Genomic DNA, 15,519 nt, shown 5'->3' on the forward strand with positions numbered 1-15,519 from the left:
AGCATGTGGTCTATCTTGGAGAATGTTTTGTGTACGCTTGAGAAGAATGTGTATTCAGCTTTTTGAGGATGAAGTGTCCTGTATATATCTACTAAGTCCCTTTCTTCCATTGTTTCCCTCAGATGGAGTATGTCCTTGCTAAGCTTGAGTCTGGTTGATCTATCAAGAGGTGACAAAGCGGTGTTGAAGTCTCCCACTAGTATTGTGTTGCTATTGATGTCTTTTTCCAAATCTATGAGTAGTTGTTTTAAGTACTTTGCTGGTCTCTCATTAGCTGCATATACATTGATTATTGTAAGTTCTTCCTGTTGTACAGATCCTTTGATCAATAAGAAGTGGCCTTCACTGTCTCTTATGAGCTTCTTCACCCTGAAATTGATGTGGTGTGATATTCGGATGGCTACCCCAGCTTTTTTATGGGAGCTGTTTGCCTGAAGTATTGTTTTCCAGCCTTTGACTCTGAGTCTGTGTTTGCTTTGACTATTGAGATGCGTTTCTTGCAGGCAGCAGAGTGTTGGGTTCAATTTTCTAAACCATCCTGCCACTCTGTGTCTTTTAATTGGTGCATTTAGCCCATTGACATTGAGAGAGATTATTGTTATGGGATTTTGTCCCATTCTTCTGTTGAAATTAGGTGTATTTGAGGGGCCTGTCTTGCCTTAAAGTAGCCCATTTAGTTGTACTTGTAACTATGATCTTGAGTCTATGAAGTTCCTGAGCTGTTGTTTGTCTGTGAAACTGTGTGTTGTTCCTTCTATTATGAATGAGAGTCTCTCTGTGTAAAGTATTTTTGGAGAGGCATTTATTTCATTGAGTTTTTTCACTATGTCCCACCACTGTTTTCGGGCCATGAGGGTTTCATCAGAGAAATCAGCTGTGAATTTTAAGGATGCTCCTTTTCAATAGATTTCTTTCTTTGATCTTGCTGCTTTCAGAATTTTGTCTCTGTCTAAAGTTTTGGTCATTTTGATCAGGATGTGTCTTGGGGTATTTTTATTTGGATTTCTTCTAGCTGGTACCCTTCGGGCCTCCTGAATGTGGTCACAAGTTTTCTTCAGCTCTGGGAACGTTGTAGCAATGATGTCTTTGACAGTTTCTTCTTCATCAAGGTTTTCTTCCTGTCCCTCTGGGACTCCAATAATTCTTATGTTGCCCCTCTTGGCTTAATCACGATCTTCTCTTGCCATCTGTTCCCGAACTGTGAGTCTCTTTTCCATTTTCTGCTCTTTTCTGGCGAGTCTCTGAACTTGATCTTCGAGCTCCCTGATTCTGTTCTCAGCCGCTTTTAGTCTACTGCTGAGGCCTTCCACTGAGTTTTTCAGTTTGCCTACCAGGTTTTTCAGGTCCGACATTTCCGATTGCATTTTCCTCATTTCTGCTTTCAAATCCTCTTGTCTTTTATTGGCATTGCTTTCCATTGTTTCTTTTAGTTCCCTAAGCATCCTAAGTAGCTCCCTTCTGAATTCCTTGTCAGAGAGGTTGTCTAACACTACAATACTGTTGGTGTCTTCAGGGCTAGCCTCGTTAATAAGAAAGTTTGGTGGGCTTTTGCGTTGCTTTACCATTGTGACCTGTGTGGTTTAGTCCTTCACGTTTACTGTCACTATTCTGTTTAAATGAGGAAAGAGTTCCCGGAGCCGTTCAACTTTGTTGCCTCGAGTTGGGCCTCAGTTCCCCTCCCGCGCAGATCGGGGGGAAAACCGGCTGTTCTAGGGGATCGAGCTAGCTACACATGCCAAGAAATAGTCCCAAGCCCTGGGGGCAGGCTGTACCTGGTTGAATGAGGAGAGACTGCCAGGATCCGTTCAGCTTTGTTGCTGCAAGATGTGACTCTTCTACCTTTCTGAGTCTGACCTTCTTCTCAATCAGGCATTATTCTTTGTTGTATAACCGACATTGAGTGAAACTTTTGGAGGAGGTGCTATTTAGTACTGAGCTTATACAGCTATTTTCAAACAGTACTTTTGTTGGAATGGAGTAGGCGAGTGGGATGTTGTTGAATTGTAGTAGAAGAGGTGAGAAATCTTTGGTTGGTATTAGGTGACATGTTGTGGAATGAAAGACCTGATTGTTTGGAGTGAGTGATATACCTGTGGCCACATTAGCGGCCGCCTGCCGAGAAGCGGAAATACTATATTTCAAACTGATTAAATGATGAAATAAGTTTGAAAAAATTGAATATGTAATATAATGTGAATGCGATCATAGAAAATCTATATGAAGAAGTACTTTTTGTTTTAGGGCCTGAAATGCTCAAGGCTTACTTCTGGCTCTGAACTCAGGCATTACTCATGGAAGGGGTGAGCATATGTTGTGCCAGGGGTCAAATCTGGTTGACCACATGAAACCTACATGCTATGGCCCTCAAAGAAGCACCTTTATTTTTTTTCAACGTTTATGTATTTATTTATATTTTATTAGTGAAATACCATGAGGTACATTTGTAGACTTACAAACTTTCGTGCTTGGGTTTCAGTTATACAATGATCGAGTACCCATCCCTCCAACAGTTCCCATTCTCCACCACCAATGATCCCAGTAGCTCTCCCCCCCACCCAATCCCCCCCACCCTGCCCCACTTTTGTGGCAGGGCATTTCCTTTTGCTCTCTCTTTCCTTTAGGGTGTTGTGGTTTGCGATAGAGGTATTGAGTGGTCATCATATTCGGTCTGTAGTCTACTTTCAGCACGCATCTCGCATCCCAAGCGAATCCTCCAAACATCCTTTACTTGGTGTTCCCTTTTCTATCTGAGCTGCCTTTTCCCCCAGCATGTGCTGCCAGCTTCCAAGGCATGGAACAGACCTCCTGGTACTTATCTCAATTATTTTTGGGTGTTTAACTCCCATTCTGTTACTTTATATTCCCCAGATGAGTGCAGTCTTTCTATGTCTGTCCCTCTCTTTCTGGCTCATTTCACTAAGCATGATACTTTTCATGTAGAACCACTTGTATATAAATTTCATGACTTTATGGCTTCATCTTTTCTAACATCTGCATAGTATTCCATTGCGTAGATATACCAAAGTTTACAAAGAGGTACTTTTAATAGTACTTTTTAGTTGAATCAAGATGGAATTTTTAAAAAATACACAAGTTTTGCTGCTTGTGATTGCAATGGCTCATAAGCCAAATCTTAAATTTTTAGCAATACCCCTCTTCCATTTCTGATTCATTTCCTTCCTGCTGAGTCTTTTTGCTCAAGGCAAACTCCTGCTCATTAATTTTATGGAAATGATAGTATATTACTGTGTTTTTTGTGTCACTGAGAATTCTTCTATTGTTTTATTATTAAAAATGTAAAAATTGGGACTGGAGCGATATTACAGTGGGTAGGGCATTTGAGTTGCATGCTCCCGACCTGGGTTCGATTCCTAGCATTCCATATGCTCCTCTGAGCACCGTCAGGAGCAATTCCTGAGTGCAAAGCCAGTAACAACCCCTATGCATTGCCGGGTGAGACCCAAAAACAAACAAACAAAAAAAGTAAAAACTATCTGCTAGCAGTCTCTATAAAAATAGGGGGTAGACTGTGTTTGTCCCACTGGTTATAAGCTGCCAACTCTTCTCTTATTCTTTTACTCTTCATACAAGGAAATATGGCATATAAAGATAAGCAACATGATTAAACTCACATGAATGCTCTGTGGTAGAGCAAGACATTTTGTGTTAAATCATCTTAAAGATGGTCTATGTTGGTACATTATCACTATGCTTCTTTTCAATGAAAAATACTGAGCAGTGGAGCTGGAGTGATAGTAGAGCAGGTAAGATGCTTGCCTTGCACTCAGCTCACAAGGTTTAGTAATGTCCCCTGAGAGTGACAGGAGTTGGTCCTGAGTGCAAAGCCAGGAGTAAGCCCTGAGGACCTCCGGGTATAGCCCAAAAATATATAAAAAGAAAAAGAAAGGTACCAACCAACATACTCTCCTTGTTATGGAAAAATTAATTTTCTTTTGGATAATTCTAAAATATACCCATATATATTATTTAAAGGCTCCATGTAGAAACATGGACTTTTAAATTAATTACTTATTTAATTACACATGGTACCGTAAATAACAGATATAATAAATTGTATATTGGGGCTGGAGCGATAGCACAGCAGGTAGGCCGTTTGCTTTACACTTGGCAGACCCGGGTTCGATTCCCAACATCCCATATGGTCCCCCGAGCACTACCAGGAGTAATTCCTGAGTGCAGAGCCAGGAATAGCCCCTGGGCATCGCTGGGTGTGACCCAAAAAGAAAAAAAAGAAACTGTATATTGGGGGTACGGTGCCACCCAGCAGGTCAACCTGTGGGACAAATGTATCAGCAGCCTGATGGTGCTTTCAGGTTTCCTGATACTGCAAAACTGTCACTGGTCCTCTGGCCAGACCCCAAAAACTTGGGACAAAGTTTCCCAAGAAATTAAATAGCCAAAAGTTAGGTATGTGGGAGTCATGCTCACAACCACCTCTAGCTCAGCTATACAAGCTTATTTATCAGCTTTGCTTCAGAGACACATAAATAAATTTTGACAGAGATCAAAATCAGGCCATTTAAGCATATGAGTCAAAGACTTAAAAATGAATCTCAGAAGAAAGCAGCACACTGCAGAGGTACTTCTGGACCCCAAATATTTTAAAAATTCTAGAATTCCAGGAGCGTGTGGATGCGTTTGCAGCCTCATGACACCTCATACTATGCATTACAAGTAATAGAAAATAAATTATTTAGCATATGCCTATAGGGCAGACTTGGGTGTTTGTGGGAAAATTCAAAATAATAATGGTGGGGAGATGCAATGGTGCTGGGATTGGTATTTAAATGCTGAATGTAAAAAAATATTGTGAATAACTTTATGAAAATAAAACTAAAAAATTAAATAAAAATTAATGTGGAGTTCATGCCTGCTTCAGTCAGCTTAATCAGTGGCTGAACAAATTAGCAGTACTCTTACATTAAAAAGATCGTATATCCTTTCATTTTACATGTTGACATTTAATGATTTATAAGATAAGAAAGATACTTAATGACTTAATGATAAGCAAGATCAACCTGACAAATTGGGCTTTAATAGTAACTCCAGTATTTGAAATAGCATTGCCATAAAATCTTTTTTCAGTTTTGGTATAAATGCACTCCTGCACTTTAAAATTAACTTATTACAGTATTTGCATCTAGTTTACCTTAAAAATACAGCATAACTCAGAAATTGGGTATAACATATCTGGAGAATAGATACAGCAGAAGTTTGAAAAGTAAAATATGGAAGACCAATTATAATTGAAACAGTAATTCCTCAGAAAATGCAAATGTCGCCAAAGTTTAAATTATACACATGACCATATAATCAATTCTACTTAAGATAAAGAAGTATTTTGGCAGAAGGCATTTTTATTTATTCTTCCATGTCAAAGGAGCATTTTTTGTTTTCGAGGACAGCCCTGTCTTAAAGAGCCGAGTATTTTCATAGACGTAATTGTGCATGCACTTTCTTTTACACGTAGACATCCTACGGCAGTCTACCTTGGCTTTAACATCTTTTGAAGGTGCAGAAGTTGGAATTACTCCATAGACAGCATATAACCAGTACATATTTTCTGTCTTAAAACAAAAAGAGGGAGAGAGTTTATATGGGTGATAATCTTTCCCACCAAGTAATTTAATGCTTGTAGTGACAACAAATATCATTAATTATGACCTTCATAGACTGACCTGTATTACTAACTCTGCTTTGTATGGTTTACCATATCGTTGGGGTTTAAAACCCACTCTGAAGATAGCTCTATCACTTCCATGAGGACGAAGTTCTCCTTCTTGAGGTGTTATAAAAAACTCAGGATCACTTTTAGGTCGTAATTGTGCAACGAATGGTTCTGGATCTCTGAAACAAAAGTATAAACACAAACTTTAAATAATATTTTTGGTGACATGATAGTTTATATTCTGCTGTAGAGGACAACAGTCAAACATTAATGCTGCTATGTAGATGTGAGTCTAATACTTGTTACTTTATGAAATGCTTATAGGCATTTTTAAAATTACTGTTGTGTCATTCTTCTGATGGTAACAAAATTGAATCTTATAGATTTTTAAAAATAACATCCTACATAGTGTGCAAAGAATAAAATGTTGCCCCTATATAAACTGGAAGAATTCCATGCTCAAATTAAAATTCAATGATCTGTAATAATATATTTATATAGAAAAACCCGACCATAACAGCTATCATAAGAATTTAATTTGTACTATTATTCCAATGTGATATTTTCTCATTTTCCTTTAGCTTTCAAATTTGCTAAGTGATATGTAAGTACTTTATGGGCTCATTAGCTATGTTTGGGCTTGAAGAGAAACTGCTAAGATCTGAAATTAACTGAGTGACATTTAAGATTCAAGTGACCATCTTCATATCAAGACCAATTACATTTTATATGAAGACTGTCAATGATGTTGGAGAATTTCATAGTAGAATAAAACAGGAGAGGGTACAGTACATGGGAGTTTACGAGAGAAATTTTAAATTCAACCTGATTGGAGAGATACTGGTAAAAATTAAAGTGCAGTTTTCTAGAATAGCTCCAATAGTCTAACACAGAGAAAAAGACGGGAGACTTAGATTAGGACAATGCTATATCTGTTCAGACATTTATGCTGATTATAATGGTAGACGATTTTAGAAAGTACACTATGAATATGGCTAACCTGGCTTGGGATCCCTGGCTTGGGATCTTAGCTCTATTTAGAACTACAACTTCAGAAATTTTCCCAGATTTCTGTACCTCAATTTCATATCTTGTTAAGTGAAATCAACAGCCCCTAAAAATTACATCAGTGCAATTATCTCAGTGCTGATATGTAGAACCTTCTCTTTAACAATTAATCAATATTAGTAATCATCATGGTTAATCTTAACAATTAATCAATATTAGTAATCATCATGGTTAATCTTTTTAGTTTGGGGGCCACACCTGGCTGTGCTCAGGGATCACTCCTGGCAGGGATCAAGGATTATAGAGGGTGCTGTGGATCGAATTTGTCTGTTGCATGCATGATTTTTATTTAATGCATTTCATTACCAGTGTTTGGCAATGATTTATGCTCCAATATGTAAAAATGTATAAAATATAATGCCTACACGGGTGATAACAGCAAGACGTCAAAACAGGAAGTCCCAGACCTTTTTACCCAAGGATAAAATGATTCAATAATATACAGACCAATTCCCATGGTGGGAAATTCAGACACCAGTTAATAAGCTTTTCCTTCCTAGGAAATACATAGTTAGTTACTTTGAAAACAGTAGGGAAGATCTTGAATGAATAATGCAGTGGGTAAGGCACTTGCCTTGCAAATGGCCAATTCAGGTTCAATTCCCAATATTATATATGATCCCCAAAGTAACACCGTAGTGATTCCTGAGTATAGAGCGAGGAGTAAAGACTTAGGAACAGCTGGGCATAGTACACAAAACAAAATAAACTACAAAGGAATCTTCAAGTCTAGGATGCCATTCCAAAGACTATAGAATCAAAACTAAACAAACAGGACTATAACAAGCTAAAAAGTTTCTGTATGGCAAAAGAAACACAGGCTAAAACTAAAAGATAGCTAACTGAATAGGAAAAATATCTGCAATCAACACATCAGAAAAAGGGTTGATATCCAGGGTATATAGAGTATTCACAAAGATGAACCAAAAATCGGAAACCCCCATCAAAAAGGGGCAGAGGAAATGAACAGACAATTTTCTGAGGAAGACCAATGTATGGCTTAACAGGCACATGAAAAAAATGTTCCTCTTGGAGCTAGAGAGATAGCACAGCTGGTAGGGGATTTGCCTTGCACGCAGCCAACCCAGGTTCGATTCCCAGCATCATATATGGTCCCCTGAGCACCAACAGGAGTAACTCCTGAGTGCAGACCTAGGAGTTACCCTCTACATCGCTGGGTGTGACCCAAAAGCAAAAAATTAAAAAAAATGTTCCTCATCTCTTATTATTAGGGACATCCAAATCAAGATAACAATGAGAGATCATCTTACACCAATGAGAATGGCACTTATCAAAACTACGGGAACAATTTGTGTTGGCAGGGATATGGTTAAAAAAATGAACTCTCACCCACTGCTGGTGGGACTGCTGTCTGATTCAATTCCTGTGGAAAACAGTATGGATGGTTCTAATAAAACTTAAAATTAAGCTCTATACAACCCAGCAATTTCACTTTTGAGTATATATCTGTAAGGCAGAAAAATGTTCATTCTAAAGGACCTATGCACAAAATTATTAATTGCAGCACTCAGTACAATAGGTGATATTTGGAGTCAATCTATTTGTTCAATGACAGGCAGGTGTATCATGAAGATATATGTGTGTATATGTGTGTATTTTTATATTCCACAAATAAATGCAGTCATTATATATCTGTTCCTCTCCTTCTGATTCATTTCACTCCATGTCCATACATTTATAAGTGAATTTCATGACTTCATTTTTTTTCTAGCTGCTGCACGGTATTCCATTGTGTAGATGTACCATAGTTAATTTATTCAGTCATCTGTTATTGGGCACTCAGGTTGTATGTGTATACACACACACATACACACTATATATATATATATACATAAATACATGTATATATGCCCTCCCCACACCAAGGGACCCAGCCCCAGCAGCCGACCTTCACTACCCAACCACTGTCACACTCCAGGCCGCGTTCCGGGTGCTCAGGCCAAGCCTCACACTTAATGAAGTCCCACAGAACCCAGATGATGCAGAACTTCGTGACCTTGGACTCTGGACTCAAGAACATGGAAAGAGATCCTCTGCCTGCTTCCCGCAGTCTCCGGTGACTCAGGGATCACACCCATAAGCCACACCCTGCCAGTACCAGATAATCCCATCTGCCACCCTCCTGAACTCAGGATGCCACTTTACCACTGCGTTGCAGCAAAGCAGCTGTGCAACACATTTTAAGACACTTCCTAACCATTTTCCACAATTACTATACCATATCTGATGGGGTTCAGACAGTAAGCAACAAATCATAGAGAAAAATATATGAATATATGCCTCTTACAGAGTCCAGCTAGCTACCAAGAGAATCCCATCTGCATGGGAAGAGCCTGGCAAGCTCCCCGTGGCGTATGCAATATGCCAAAACCAGTAACTATAATAAGGTCATTCCCCTGACCCTGAAAGAGCTTCCAATCAGCAGGAAAGATGAGTAAGGAGAGGGTGCTAAAATCACAGGGCTGGGAGGAATAGAGACTTTACTGCTGCCCAATCGAGAAAATTGACGAACAACGGGATGACAGTTACACAGTGATATGTATATATGCATATATACATATATGTGTGTATTTATACATATATATTTATATATGATTAATATCCAAGGCCAAGGCCACGGAAACAAGTGTCAAGAGATCTGGTCGGAGGGACAGGAACTGAGGCACACCATGCGGAAACAAAGCTCCGGGAACTCTCTCCTCACTCAAACAGGTACCTACCCAGCGTAGGGCCCTTCCCAAGCCTGCACAGCTTATTAGATTCCCCTGAGAACATCCAGTATTCACCCTTGGACTGTGCAGGACGGAAACTGAGGCACACTGCGTGGAAACAAAGCTGAAGTGCTCCGGGAACTCTCTCCTCACTCAAACAGGTACCCGCCCAGACCAAGGGCCACTTCCCGGAGCCACGGCCTTATTCTCCCACTACATATCCCATAGGAACATAAGTTACCCTCTTAGATGGAACTTTCACTAGGTTAGCTTAACCAACAGAAACACATTAGCCAATAACGCATTAAGCTCATCTCAATTTATTCTGCATCTAAATCAGAATAGTAACAGTGAGTGTGAAGGTCTAAACCACACAGGTCACAATGCTAAAGCAACGCAGAAGCCCACCAAGATTTCTTATTGAAGAGGCTAGCCCAGAAGACACCAACAACAATGAAGTGCTAGACAACCTCTCTCACAAGGACTTCAGAAGAGAGCTACTGAGGATGCTTAGGGAGCTAAAAGAAACAATGGAAAGCAATGCCCATAAAAAACAAGAGGATCTGAAGGTAGACACGAGGAAAATGCAAACAGAAATATCAGACCTGAAAAAACCTGGCAGGTGAATTGAAAAACTCAGTGGAAGGCCTCAGCAACAGAGTAACAGCTGCGGAGGACAGAATCAGTGAGCTCGAAGATGAAGTCCAGAGACTCTCCAGAAAAGAGCAGAAAATGGAAAAGAGACTCACAATTCGGAAACAGATGACAAGAGAAGATCGTGATGAAGCCAAGAGGAGTAACATAAGAAGTATTGGAGTCCCAGACGGACAGGAAGAAAACCCGATGAAGAAGAACTGTCAAAGACATCATTGCTACGATGTTTCCAGAGCTGAAGAAAACATGCGACCACATGAAGGAGGACCTAAGGGTACCAGCTAGAAGAAATCCTACTAAAAATACCCCAAGACACATCCTGATCAAAATGACCAAAACCTTAAATAGAGACAAAATCCTGAAAGCAGCAAGATCAAAGAAAGAAATTTCCTACAAAGGAGATTCCTTAAGAGTCATGGCTCGTTTGTTTGATGAAACCCTCATGGCCCTAAAAAAGTGATGCGATATAGTGAAAAAACTCAATGAAATAAATACCTCACCAAAAATATTTTACCCAGCAAGACCCTCATTAATAACAGAAGGAACAACACACAGTTTCACAGACAAACAACAGCTCAGGAACTTCATAGACTCAAAACCATGGTTACAAGAACAACTAAATGGGCTACTTTAAGGCAAGACAGGCCCCTCAAATACACCAAATTTCAAAAGAAAAGTGGGATAAAACCCCATAAGAATAATCTCTCTCAACGTCAATGGCTAAACGCACCAATTAAAAGACACAGAGTGGCAGGATGGATTAGAAAATTGAACCCAACACTCTGCTGCCTCCAAGAAATACATTTCAATAGTAAAAGCAAACACAGGCACAGAGTCAAAGCCTGGAAAACAATGCTACAGGCAAACAGCTCCCATAAAAAAGCTGGGGTAGCAATCCCAGTATCAGATCACATTGACTTCAGAGTGAAGAAGGTCACAAGAGGCAGTGAAGGCCATTTCTTACTGATCAAAGGTTCTGTAAAACAGGAAGAACTTATAATAATAAATGTATATGCACCTAATGAGGAACCAGCAAAGTACTTAAAACAACTACTCATGGACTTGGAGAAAGACATTGACAACAACACAATACTAATGGGAGACTTCAACACCGCTTTATCACCCCTTGATAGATCAATCAGACTCAAGCTTAGCAAGGACATACTTCATCTGAGGGAAAAATGGAAGAAAGGGACTTAGTCGATATATACAGGACACTTCATACTCAAAAAGCTGAATATACATTCTTCTCAAGCATGCATGGAACATTCTCCAAGATAGACCACATGCTGAGCCACAAAACATACCTCCATAAAATTAAGAAGATAGAGATTGTATCAACAATCTTCTCAGACCATAATGCGCTGAAATTAGAAGTAAATCACACACAAAAACAGAAACTAAAATCAAACACCCAGAAATTAAACAGTTCACTACTGGACAACGAGTGGCTTAGAAAGAAAATCAAAAGATTACTGGAAACAAATGAAAATGAGGACAGGAGTTACCAACTTATAGGATACAGCAAAAGCTGTGTTAAGAGGAATGTTTATAGCTCTACAAGCATTGCTCAGGAAGGAGGAGCGAGCCCACATACATAAACTAACCTCACAGCTTAAGATCCTGGAGAAGGACCAACAAAAGGAGCACAACCCGAACAGGAGGAAGGAAATAATAAAACTCAGAGCAGAGATTAATGAGATGGAAACCCAAAAAACAATCCGAAAGATCAACGAAACCAAGAGCTGGTTCTTCGAGAAAATTAACAAGATCGATAAGCCTCTAGCAAAACTCACAAAGAAAGGGAGAGAGAAAACCCTAATAAACCGAACCAAAAATGAAAAGGCGGTCATTATAACAGAAACTACAGAAATTCAAAGGATCCTCAGGGAGATTTGAAAAGCTTTATGCCACAGAACATGAAAAACCTCAAGGAAATGGATAAATTCCTAGATGCCTATAGCCTCCCAAGGCTGAACCAAGAAGACTTGGAATACCTGAACAGACCTATCATCATCAAGGAAATTGAAACGGCAATGAAAAGTCTCCCCAATGACAAAAGTCCTGGTCCAGATGGACTCACTAGTGAATTCTTCCAAATATTTAAAGAGGACTTACTCCCAATATTCTTTAAGCTTTTCCACAAAATTGAATATCAAAAACCCTTCCGAACAGTTTCTACGAAGCAAATATCACCCTGATACCAAAAGCAGACGGAGATACCACAAAGAAAAGAGAATTACTGACTATATGATGAATATAGACGCAAAGATCCTCAACAAACTATTAGCAAACAGAATCAAACGACTTATCAAAAAGATCATACACTATGACCAAGTAGTATTCATTCCAGGGATGCAAGGATGATTTAACATTCGGAAATCAATCAACATAATCCATCATATCAACAAAAGAAAAAATAAAACCCTATGATCATACCATACTTGAAGAGAAGGCATTTGACAAGATCCAGCAACCGTTTATGATGAAAACCCTTGCCAAAATGGGTATAGAGGGAACTGTCCTCAATATAGTTAAAGCCATCTACCATAAGCCTACAGCAAGCATCATCCTCAATGGGAAAAAAAACTGAGAGCGTTCTCTCTAAGATCAGGGACGAGAAAAGGATGCCCACTCTCTCCATTTCTGTTCAATATAGTATTGGAAGTACTTGCAATAGCGGTTAGGCAAGAAAAAGATAGTAAGGGCATTCAGGTAGGAAAGGAAGAAATCAAGCTCTCACTATTCGCAGATGATATGATACTATAGTTAGAGAACCCTATAACCTCTATCAAGAAACTCCCGGAAACAACAGACTTGTGTAGTAAAGTTGCAGGCTATAAAATCAATACCCAAAAGTCTATGGCTTTCTATACACAAACAGTGTGAGAGAAGAAAGTGACATGAAAAAACATCTTGACGATAGCACAGCGGTAGGGCGTTTGCCTTGCACTCAGCCAACATGGCCGACCCGAGTTTGATTCCTCCACCACACTCGGAGAGCCCGGCAAGCTACCGAGAGTATCTCGCCCGCACGGCAGAGCCTGGCAAGCTACCCATGATGTATTCGATATGCCAAACACTGTAACAACAAAGTCTCCAATGTAGACGTTACTGGGTCCACTCGAGCAAGTTGATGAACAACGGGAGGACAGTGAAAGTGACAGTGACACAACTGTACGGCAGAAAATCAAGTACCTAGGAATCAGCTTAACTAAGGAAGTAAAGGACCTGTACAAAGAAAACTACAAAACGCACTTCAGGAAATAAAAGAGGATATGAGGAAATGGAAAGATATTGCCTGCTCATGGACCTGGAGAATGAACATTGTCAAAATGGCAATACCCCTCAAAGAATTTTACAAATTCAATGCAATCCCTATAACAATATCCATGAAATTCTTCAAAGAAATGGAGCAAACACTCCTGAAATTCATATGGAAGAATAAGCCCCCACGAATAGCTAAAGCAATTCTTCGGAAAAAGAAAATGGGAAGAATCAGCCTCCCTAACTTCAAACTCTACTACAAAGCAGTAATAATTAAAACATCATGGTACTGGAACAAAGGCAGAGGTGCAGACCAATGGAACATGGTTGAATATACTGACATCTCCCCTCAAACATATGATCATCTAATCTTTGATAAAAAAGCAAGAAATATGAAGTGGAGTAAGGAAAGCCTCTTTAACAAGTTATGCTGGCAAAACTGGACGGCAACATGCAAAAACATGGGCTCAGATCTCTGCCTAACACCATGTACAAAAGTAAGATAAAAATGGATTAAAGATCTCAACATCAGACCGGAATTCATAAGGTTCATTGAAGACAAAGTTGGTAAAACCCTCCATGACTTTGAACCTAAGGGTATTTTCAAAGATATCAGGCCACCTGCCAAGCTAGTGAAAACATAGATAGATAAATGGGACTATCTTAAACTAAGAAGCTTCTGCACCTCAAAGAAACAATGACCAAAATACAAAGACAGTCTACAGAATGGGAAAATATATTCGCCGAATACACATCTGACAAGGGGTTGATATCAAGAATATACAAAGTACTAGTTGAACTACACAAGTAGAAAACATCCAACCACATCAAAAATGGGGTTACAAAATGAACAGAAACTTTCACAAAGAAGAAATCCGAATGGCAAAAAGGCACATGAGAAAATGCTCTACATCATTACTCATCGGGGAGATGCAGATCAAAACCACAATGAGATATCATCTCACACCACAGAGACTGTCCCACATCCAAAAGCAACCAGTGCTGGCAGGGATGTGGCGAGAAAGGGACCCTCCTTTACTGCTGGTGGGAATGCCGACCGTTTCACCCCTTTTGGAAAACATTATGGACGATTGTCCAAAAATTAGAAATTGAGCTCCCATCTGACCCAGCAATACCACTCCTTGTAATATATCTCAGAGAGGCAAAAAAGTATAGTTGAAGTGACATCTGCACTTGTTTGTTCATTGCAGCACTCTTTACAATAGCCAGAATATGGAAAATATCTGAGTGCCCGAGAACATGAGTGGTAAAGCAACTTTGTTACATCTACACAATGGAGTACTATGTAGCTGTTAGAAAAGGTGAAGGGTTACTACATGGAAAGTATCATGCTAAGGAAATGAGTCAGAAAGAGAGGGATAGACATAGAAAGATTGCATTCAACTGGGGAATATAAAGTAACAGAATAGGAGACTAACACCCAAGAATAGCCGAGATAAGTACCAGCAGGCTTGCTCCTTGGCTTGGAGGCCAGTCACACATGCTAGGGGAAAAGGCAGCTCAGACAGAGAAGGGAGCACCAAATAAAGGGTATTGGGAGGATCCTCCCAGGATGGGAGAAACATGCTGAAAGTAGACTATAGACTGAACATGATTGCCACTCAATGCCTCTTTTGCAAACCACAGCACCCAAAAGGAGAGAGAGAGCAAAAGGGAATGCCCTGTCACAGAGGGTAGGGGGGATGGGGGTGGGAGGGAAACTGGGATCCGTGGCGGTGGAAGATGGGCACTGGTGGAGGGATGGGTACTTAATCATTGTATATTTGAAACCCAAGCACAAAAATTTGTAAGTCTAAAACTACCTCTTCTTTGTCACTAATAAAAATTTAAAAAAAAAGAGATCTGGTCAATGATTGGAAGCTTGACAGTAGCATGCCTGGGGGCGTGATAGGAGTTAAGATAGAGAAGGGACCAATATGACTTTAATAGATGAAAATAACAATTTGGGATAGGAACTGAGTTTTGAAAGTAGGTATAGAGATAACCTTTCAGTATCTGTATTGCAAGTCATAAATCACAATAACCAGAATTTGGAAACAACCCAAGGGCCCGAGAACAGATGACTGGTTAAAGAAACTATGGTACATC

General features: G+C 39.6%; 1 protein-coding gene across 1 annotated transcript in view; it reads right to left on the reverse strand.

Annotated features, from left to right (window-relative positions):
- Window positions 1-5,378: 5,378 nt before the first annotated feature.
- Window positions 5,379-15,519, reverse strand: part of CFAP47 (cilia and flagella associated protein 47) — a 606,917-nt gene continuing 596,776 nt past the window's right edge. The window contains exons 62-63 of the mRNA XM_056131098.1: window positions 5,700-5,868; window positions 5,379-5,588 (exon numbers count right to left, since the gene is read on the reverse strand). Coding sequence (XP_055987073.1) covers window positions 5,379-5,588; window positions 5,700-5,868 — 379 coding nt within the window. The remainder of the gene's footprint in view (window positions 5,589-5,699; window positions 5,869-15,519) is intronic.

This window comes from Sorex fumeus, unplaced genomic scaffold (assembly GCF_029834395.1).
Source record: "Sorex fumeus unplaced genomic scaffold, SorFum_2.1 ptg000086l, whole genome shotgun sequence".
NCBI classification, from domain to species: Eukaryota; Metazoa; Chordata; class Mammalia; order Eulipotyphla; family Soricidae; genus Sorex; species Sorex fumeus.